This window comes from Rhododendron vialii, chromosome 7a, assembly GCF_030253575.1.
Source record: "Rhododendron vialii isolate Sample 1 chromosome 7a, ASM3025357v1".
Taxonomy (NCBI): domain Eukaryota; kingdom Viridiplantae; phylum Streptophyta; class Magnoliopsida; order Ericales; family Ericaceae; genus Rhododendron; species Rhododendron vialii.
Window position 1 is genome coordinate 26481732 of NC_080563.1, and position 8949 is coordinate 26490680.

Here is an 8949-nt window from a genome sequence, read left to right on the forward strand (position 1 = left end):
CTTCCCAGTTTTTTTTTTTTTTGCTGATTTCTCGCGAGTACCCTTAAAATCAAGTTCTGAACGCATTAAGCTGCTCGGATTGTCGAAATTCGATCAGGAAAGGGAACGTCCACACTTTGATTGGATGTGGAGGTTCACATTAAAAGCTCTCTCTCTCTCTCTCTCTCTATATATATATATATATATATATATATATATATATATATGAGTCCCTTTCTTATAAGGATCTCATTATTTTAATAAAATGTCGACCTTCCTTTTCCGATCGAATTTCGATGATCCGAGCCGCTCAATGTGTTCAGAACGTAATTTTAAGGGTACCCGCGAGGAATCAGCAAAAAAAAAGACTGGGAAGGGCTTCATCCGAGTAGTTTTTGTTTATTTTTTATCGAACGGATCAAATAAAAACTGCTCAAATCAAGCCCTTTCTGGTCATTTTTTTTGCCGATTTTTTGAGAATACCCTCAAAATCACGTTCTGAACACATTGAGCGGCTTGAATCATCAAAATCCGATTGAAAAATGCGAGAAATTGAGAGGTTCGCATATAAGGTCTTCATTTTAAGGTCCTTACCTGAAGATTTCTATAATATATATATACATCCCTATCATTACATAAGCAACATACCATTTTTTTCCTTCGCATTAGATCAGATTGGCTTAGCAATTGATGAAGCGTTTTAGGGTAGCAATGTTTTCGAAGATTATTAGGCTTGCCTTGATGCGAGGCACAACGAAAACCAATTGTCCGCTCCTGAGGCAAGGTTTTGGACCCCTAATCACTACTACAATAAAATCATAAAGATCACAGCTATTGGCCGTGATTGTAAGTTTTCCATCATGCTCTTGCTACCGTGATGGATTTGAGTGTGATCGTAAGTTAATCTCTTTTTTCACGGTTATAAACAGTGATTGAAAGAGAGAAACAATCATAGCCAAAAGGCGTGATCGTTTCTCTTTTATCACGGTTATAAGTCATGATTGTTTCTCTTGGGCGTGATCATTTCTTTTTTCTGGATGTGATTGTATGTTACTTTAGATCACGGCCTATAACCGTGGTTGAAAGTTCAAAATGATCACACCACCATAAACTGAGATAGAAAACCATTGCGCGTGATCTTTTCTTTGTATCTACTAGACTATCTTTTCTTGTCATTGCCAAGTTTCGAACCCACGCACCCTTAGTTGATTTCCTAAGCTCTTACCACTAAGCTAGTCAAGAATTTCTGTTACATTAGGAAAACAAAAATATTTATACTTACTTCCTAAAATGAGAAATTTTTTTTTTCTTCAAATTTGCTGAATTTTTTGAAATGCAATTAACATGATATTAAAATATATAAAAATATGTGTATAAACATTGTTTAGAAAATTTTAAAAATATAACAACAGATATTTTGGCAATCAAAATTAATTGTTGGTCACCAAAAATTTTTCTTAAGGCGAACAATTTAGTTTTACCTCGTAAATTTAGTAGACAATAGTGTTTTTTGTTCTAGTGTGCGCTTTTTATTTTTGTGAAAATTATCAAAACCTGCAGATTGTAATATTATAGACAAACTTTAGATTTATTTTATTTTTTTTATAAACTAACCATTTCACATGAATTTTGTGTTTATATTGAACTTCAATTTCAATGGTGGCTTCTCAATTGGATTTTAATCATTTTCAGATAAGACTAAGCCATAATAATATAATTATTTTTTTACCTAATGAGTCAAACGTATACTTGGAAGACATCCGAAATAACTAAATTTCACTACTACAATAAACCATAAAGATCACGGCTCGCCCACATGAAAATCGGGCACTAGTGGAACAGTCCATCCGTCGTCGAAGAAACAACCGGTACTGGTGGAACCCAATTGTGGGATTTGTCTCTTCTCTCTCTCTATCTCTCTCTTTGGGCGTGAAGATGAAGATGAAACGTAAAGATTTTTTGGGATGAGTGTAATTATGGCTTATTTTCTTACCTTTTGTAAAAAAGAACTTTTCAAAGTTCTTAAACAACATTGTTTTTCTCACATAACTTTTCAAAGTCTGCTTAAATGAGTATCAGCCTGCCCAGGTGAAAATTCAGACTGCGCGCCAAAATTGGTAGGCTTTTTATCTCATTGCAAGAGTGAGATCATTTATCTAACTTTTTTCCACACTAAAGTTTTTTATCACGCTATAAGGATGAGGTCATTTCTCTTTTATCTTGCCACAAGAGCGAGATCTTTTATCTCATTCTTTTCCACCCTAAAATCTTTTATCACGCCACAAGGGTGAAGTATTTTTTCTTTTTTATCACGCCACAAGGGTGAGGTCTTTTCTCTTTTATCTCGCCAAAAGAGCGAGATCTTTTATCTCATTTTTTTTGCCCTAAAATCTTTTATCACGCCGCAAGGGTGATGTTGTTTTTCTTTTATCTCACCGTAAGAGCGATGTCTTTTATTTCGTCCTAAAACTCACTTTTTATCTCAGCTTTGGATTTAAACTGAAATAAAAAAATTTAAGCACCACATTTTATCATACTTTCACTGAAAACCGTGATCTTTGTGAACTTCCATAGTGTAACGCATATCTATTATTGTAGTAGTGAATATATATATATATATATATATATATATATATATATATATATATATTAAATTTGAGGGCCCCATATATTATAGGGTGTTATATTAGCTATAAAAAATAAGCCCATTATGAATAAACTCATAAAAAAAAGAGGGTTCATTTTTACCTTCTTGTAATGATCACTCTTTCATACTTTTAGTCTACCTCAGTTTATATACTAGGGACAAGGCACATGCGAAAATGTCGTGCCCCCGTTGGTTTAATTTTGGTATACCATAGCATGGAAACACACACTTGCTCAGCACGAGTACAAGGCACCAATCGGACAAGACTAAATAATTACTGGATGCTCTAACATAATCGCAAGACGAAAACCATCCACAAGTAAAAGGCAATACCGTATGAACAGACCAGTATGCGAAGAGGTTTAACAATTCCGGCCAGTCGCCTTTTCTGACATTATTGAATTTCCAGTGGCATCTTAACCTCTCGACAAACCATTGGCCTCTTCAACTATGATCAAAAGGAGGAAGACGACTTCAAATTCTTTTAGCAGCACGTATAGGGAGGCTGCGTGGTACTGGACGAACCCAGGGACCCCTCAGCACCCCGTGGAGCCCCACGTCCAGGTCGGAAAATCTGGAGAAACGTGTTTTCCTTTGCCTCTCACTTTAGCCTTAAACAGTAACTAGCTTTTGATAAGGGGAAAAACACATGAAATTGAAACGAGAATTTAATTTTTTTTTAAAGGAAAACCGACCTTTTTGTGTTCCCCTTCACCCAACTCTTCATTGTTAATGCTCTTAGCACAGGTCACTGCAGCATCATGGGTATCGTAGGTAACAAATCCAAAATCCTTTTGATGGCAGATGGCATATTACGAGCAAGCTAAATTTTCTCGACCTCTCCATATTTCTTGAGAAGCTCCGGGACACGATTCTCATCCCATGAAGCAGGCAGTCCACCAACACAGTTTTAACCTACATCAGAATAAAGGAAGTATCTAGCTGGTTAACCATTCCGGTCTGGAGGGATGGTACAAAGGCTAGATTTGAAGAATCAGGGAGGCGGGTCAAACATGCATGCTTCAAACAAAATATAAAACCTGAATGTACAAACAATTAATACATATACAATAGCTAGTCCCACAAACCAACATACCCAGTGCACGAGAATAGAAAAAGACATGCAGGTAGGAACTGGATCAACACCTGATGGGGAAAGAGATAGAGAGGGTACTTGTGAGGCTGCTCGGAAACTCCCCACTGTTCCCGTCGTATTTATCGGCGGAAAGCTAGTGGCGGCCATGGATAGGGTAATGACTTCCCATATTAATGGGACCCTAGTCCCACTTCTCAAGAAAACTGGTGCTCTTTAATTTTGAGTAATTCATCAATCCAACTCATAAAAATTCGACGTGCTTTGCACGTATGTGTGCTCATTTCTTATGAGGCTGTTTTTTAATATTGATGTTTCAATGGCATGAGAATAACAGTTTCATACCCCACACACACATATCACGTTCTGATTATATTGAGCGGCTCGGATCATCGAAATTTGACTGGAAAATATACAGTCTGGTTCAAGTCAGGACCTTTTACGGTCAGGATCTCCCTTTTTCCGATCAAATTTTGATAATCCGAGCCACTCAATGTGATTAGAACGTGATTTTGAGGGTACTCATGAGAAATTGGCCAAAACAATGACCGAGAAGGGCTTCATCCCAACAATTTTTTATTGAATGGTTCTATAAAAAACAACTCAACTCAAGCCCTTTCCGGTCATTTTTTTTGCCAATTTCTCGCGGGTACTTTTTAAATCACGTTTTCAACACATTGAGTGGCTCAGATCATCGAAATTTGATTGGAAAAGGGAAGATCCTGATTGTGTGTGTGTGTGTGTGTGTGTGTGTGCATATATATACACACATACTAGGGTTTGTCTGTGCCTGAATGCACAACGTAACTCATTTTGAACACAACTAAAATGAATTATGAAACAATTGATCACGTCCGCCAACGAAATTGATTTATACGGAAAGATTTTTTCTTAAATTAGGTTCAAACTGAGTTCTTCTAGTTCTAGTACATGCCCGTGTCTGAAGGCGCGACCCGAACGATCAGAACTTTTATACCCATTTTAATGTAAGCAACCTATTTATGCGGAATCAATTCTTTTTCTATAATAATTAACCCATATAAATGTAATCAACTAAAAGTGGTAGTGAATTAAAAAGAAAATTGTAGGAAACAAGGTAGTCAATTAGGTAGGAAAATTAGGTTAGACATTAGGAAAGAATTTAATTTTTTTCGGGAACCTGATTGGTATTCAATAGTAAAAGGAAATTTGCTTGGGTAGTCGGAAAGAATTTAAATTTTTCGGGAACCTGTTGATTGGTATTCAACAGTAAAAGGAAATTTGCTTGGGTAGCCGGAAAGAATATAAAATTTCGGGAACCCGTTGATTAGTATTCAACAATAAAAGGAAACTTATTTGCGTAGTAAAGTTTCATGGAGGAAACCTTGTAAATTTCAACCCTCGGATTTATGTGTATAGATTTTAATGGTTAAGTATAGAGATATGTATGTAGATACATATCTCTATACTTAACCATATATATCATTATTTAAATTCTACATACATATCTCTATACTTAACCATATATATTATTTAAATTCTACATACATATCTCTATACTTAACCACATATATATATATATATATATATATATATATATATATATATATATATATATATATATATATATATATATATATATAGTCCGTCTCCCGTAAGGACCACCTCATTTTAATAAAATGCGGACCTTCCTTTTCCGATTGAATTTCGATAATTCGAGCCGCTCAATGTGTTCAGAATGTGATTTTTAGGGTACTCGTGAGAAATCAACAAAAAAAATGACCGGGAAGGGCTTCATCCGAGCAGTTTTTGTTTGTTTTTTATCGAACGGTTCAAACAAAAACTGCTCGGATGAAGCCCTTCCCGGTCATTTTTTTTGTCGATTTCTCACGGATACCCTTAAAATCACGTTCTGAACACATTGAGCGGCTCGGATCATCAAAATTCGATTGGAAAATAGGAGAAATGAGGAGGTCCGCATTTTAACTAAAATAAGGACTCTCTCATTTGAGACTGACTGTGTGTGTGTGTGTGTATATATATATATATATAGGAGGAGATCAAGGGACAAAACATTTGCCAAAACAATAGACACTAAATCCTAGCCATTGAAATGGACGGCTAGGATTAAAAATTGAAAGGCACAATCTCTCCCTTCCCCTTTTAAACTCACGTGCAGATCTCCTCCCTCTCTCTCGAACGTTCTCTCTCTCTCAATTTAAAATCTTCAAATGTATATAACTTTTGTTGTACAAATTCAATTTTTATATTTCTGAAATCTACTTGAAAATATCTACAAAATGAGATCCATAATGAAAGTAAAATTATGTAAAACCAATTTTTTAATTTTTTCATGTGGCAATAATTTTTTTGGGATCATGTAGAGGAATTTGTTGGAAAAACTATTTTAATAGGGAAATGATTTTGCCACTCCTTTTTTTGTTAACGCCACTCCCCTGCAAGTTTATTTTTGCACTAAAAATACACTTGCAGGGAAGTGGCGTTAACAAAAAAAAAAGAGTGGCAAAATTAGCACCCTTTTAATATCTTCTCAATATTCCTATTTTTTTTCCCATAAGAATAAATGAAAAAGTAACAAAAAAAGAGAGAACAATATAAGCTTCTATTTTAAAAGAAACAAACCAAGAAAAAAACATCCCCAAGAAGTGAAAATTACTTCAAATCCCGAGGGACTTAAAAATTGCAAGAAAATTAATAGAACACATTAAGGTTGTACATACACCCGTACAAAACATCCACGTGGAAGATGAGATGATTCTCCTGTACCCAAAGAACAAAATGTCTCGAAATTCATTATGAAATTGAGATACATATTTCTCAATTCTGATTACTTTGACAACACCAATACAGTGGCAGTTTTGGTTGATACAATCAAGAGGAAGCTCGTGCACAAACAGAAAAACAAAAAATTCACCAAATCTCAATTCTCCACCTAATTTCAACGTCTTCTTCATAATGACCTCCTTCGACAAAAACCTAGCATGCAATCCGAGACCGACCCACGTCCTCATGAAAACCCACGTCCTCATGAAATCCCAAGTGCTGCTGGAAAATCCAAAAAAAAAAAAAAAAAACCAGCAGCAAAACAATGTGATTATAGGCAGCAGCTGGGAAAAAAAAAAAAGGTCTAAAAGCCGCAGCAAAAAAAAACAGCTGGAAACCCACAAAAAAAAAAAAAAAAGCAGCAGCAAAAAATAGCAGCACCAAAACTACTACTGCAATGCTTCATCCACTACAGGCATTTGTGATTTTACATTTAGTAACATAATTAGCTAAAGCATCAAGAAGATTAAGCAAGTTTTGGAATTACCATTTCTCATTAAGTCATCTCTTGGTCAATTTCAGAATATTGTGTTTCCGCTTCTAAGGCTGTAGAAGCGAATTGACGATTAGCAAAATATGTAAGAATATCAATGTCAAAGAAATAACAACATTAATTCCAGGAAAATTGTAGTTCACTTACCTTTGTGAGTTTTACTCACCGGGTTTGAAGGACAAGTTCTCTTATCATGTCCTAACTTATTGCATAAGTGACACTTTCTTTTCTTCTTGTTTGATGCCAACTCAATACCACTTTTCAATCTTCCGGAGTGTATATATAATAGGATCTTTTTCCTTCACATCTTTTTTCTTACCCTTGGTTTGTGAGATGTTCCGATCTGAAAGCAATATTTGAAACGGCTCAGTAGAATGTAAATCATCTTTTTCTTGGAAGCACATAAGAAGTAACTTTTAGGAGCTTCTTGGATAGATCATTCATAACTTCGATGTAATCATGTATGCCTCATTTGATGGAGCGGCCAAACACGTCAATTTAGTAGATTCTTGGCACATATGGCCAAGCCTTAATGCCTTGGATTCTTCTTTGCCATCGTCATGCACCAATCCTTCGAAATCAATTATTCTGAATTTGTTGGCTTATTGCCTCCATCGTGGAAGAATAAAATGGCCCGCTATTGCATCAATGTCTAACTGGACAAACACTTTCAAAATGTGCGTACACAATATACCAACAAACTCAAAATTTTGGCATTCACACACACCCTCATACGTTTGCAAATCCAATGTCACTGCGAACTTTTTAACTTCATGTTCTTTTGACTTCACAATGGACGATTGAAATCCATTGGCATTTCCCACCTCTTCAACTTTGTAATAAAAGACTTCACTTATTTCATCCTTGAACTTGTTGAAGACGTTTCTAGTATAAATTTTTTCCGCATGCTTCAACAAAAATTCATTATCATTCACAATCCGAAACTTATGTTCAAACTCAAAATCTTCATCATTTTCCCTTTTCACAATCCTCTTCAAGGCTTGGTCATACTTGACTACAAACTCTTTGATTTGTCGTCGAGGTAACAAAACCATCAAAAAATGAATTGACACCCTCACTACATCCAGTAGTATTCATATTAGCAAAGAATGTGCCACGATTATAAATGGGTACCCATGACTCATGAATATCATACAATTGTTGAAGCCATTTGTTGCCCTCCAACCCATTCTCCTTCATCAATTCTATCCATCTCTTTTCAAAATCTTCTTTCCTATATGTTGCCCAAATACAATTTTTCACATCCTTCTTGAATTTTGATTTCTTGAAGTACACTTGCGACATTTTTTCAACGAATTTCTTCTTGATATGCCAAATGCATAAATGATGACGGGTGTTAGGAAAAACTTTGGCAATTGCTGCCTTCATTGCCAAGTCTTGGTCAATGATGATAGAAGTTGGAGGACGTCCTCCTATAGCTTCAAGCCATGTGTCGAACAACCATTTAAATGTCACCTCTGTCTTGTCTTGTAAAAGTGCACATCCAAACTGTATCGACTGCATGTGGTGGTTTACTCCCGTAAATGGGGCAAAGGGCATATCATACTTGTTTGTTCGATAGGTTGTGTCAAATGTGACCACATCTCCAAAGTTATTATGTCATGTGAGATCGCGAGTCCACCCAAAAAAAATTGACTGCCCTCCCATTATCATCGCATTGAATTGCATAAAATAATTGTGGATTCTGTGCTTGTTTGTTCCTAAAGTAGATGAGGACAGATTGTGCATCCCCACCATCTAGCTCTCTATGCCTCACATTCCTCAAGTGATTATAGCAATCTCAATTATCAAAGCCAATGTGTTCGCCACCAAAAATAGAAGTAACTTTAGAAATTCCCAAATTTTCTCTATGAGAAGTTTCAATCAAATTCTTAACTGCTTTGGGCATGTGTT

General features: G+C 35.7%; 2 protein-coding genes across 2 annotated transcripts; both read right to left on the reverse strand.

Moving 5' to 3' along the window:
• Positions 1-2869: 2869 nt before the first annotated feature.
• On the reverse strand, positions 2870-3905 carry LOC131334114 (uncharacterized). Its single transcript, XM_058368992.1, has 2 exons — positions 3723-3905; positions 2870-3541 (listed from the first exon to the last, which is right to left on the reverse strand). The coding sequence occupies exons 1-2, from the start codon at positions 3867-3869 to the stop codon at positions 3386-3388; spliced, it is 303 nt and encodes a 100-aa protein (XP_058224975.1). The 5' UTR covers positions 3870-3905; the 3' UTR covers positions 2870-3385.
• A 2505-nt stretch (positions 3906-6410) lies between these two features.
• Positions 6411-8595, reverse strand: LOC131332839 (protein FAR1-RELATED SEQUENCE 5-like). The gene is made up of 4 exons (XM_058367148.1): positions 8047-8595; positions 7702-7943; positions 6530-6764; positions 6411-6479 (listed from the first exon to the last, which is right to left on the reverse strand). Exons 1-4 carry the CDS (start codon positions 8593-8595, stop codon positions 6411-6413), a joined length of 1095 nt encoding a protein of 364 aa, XP_058223131.1.
• Positions 8596-8949: the final 354 nt, after the last annotated feature.

Excerpts from the sequence above, each read along its gene's own strand:
- LOC131334114 (XM_058368992.1), bottom strand. The coding sequence starts at position 3,869 with ATGGCCGCCACTAGCTTTCCGCCGATAAATACGACGGGAACAGTGGGG. Across the intron at positions 3,542-3,722 it reads TTTCTATTCTCGTGCACTGG|GTTAAAACTGTGTTGGTGGA; the intron begins GTATGTTGGTTT and ends ATTCTGATGTAG.
- LOC131332839 (XM_058367148.1), bottom strand. The coding sequence starts at position 8,595 with ATGCCCTTTGCCCCATTTACGGGAGTAAACCACCACATGCAGTCGATA. Across the intron at positions 6,765-7,701 it reads TGTACGCACATTTTGAAAGT|CAGCACTTGGGATTTCATGA; the intron begins GTTTGTCCAGTT and ends TGGATTTTCCAG. Across the intron at positions 6,480-6,529 it reads TAATCAGAATTGAGAAATAT|GAGAATCATCTCATCTTCCA; the intron begins GTATCTCAATTT and ends CTTTGGGTACAG.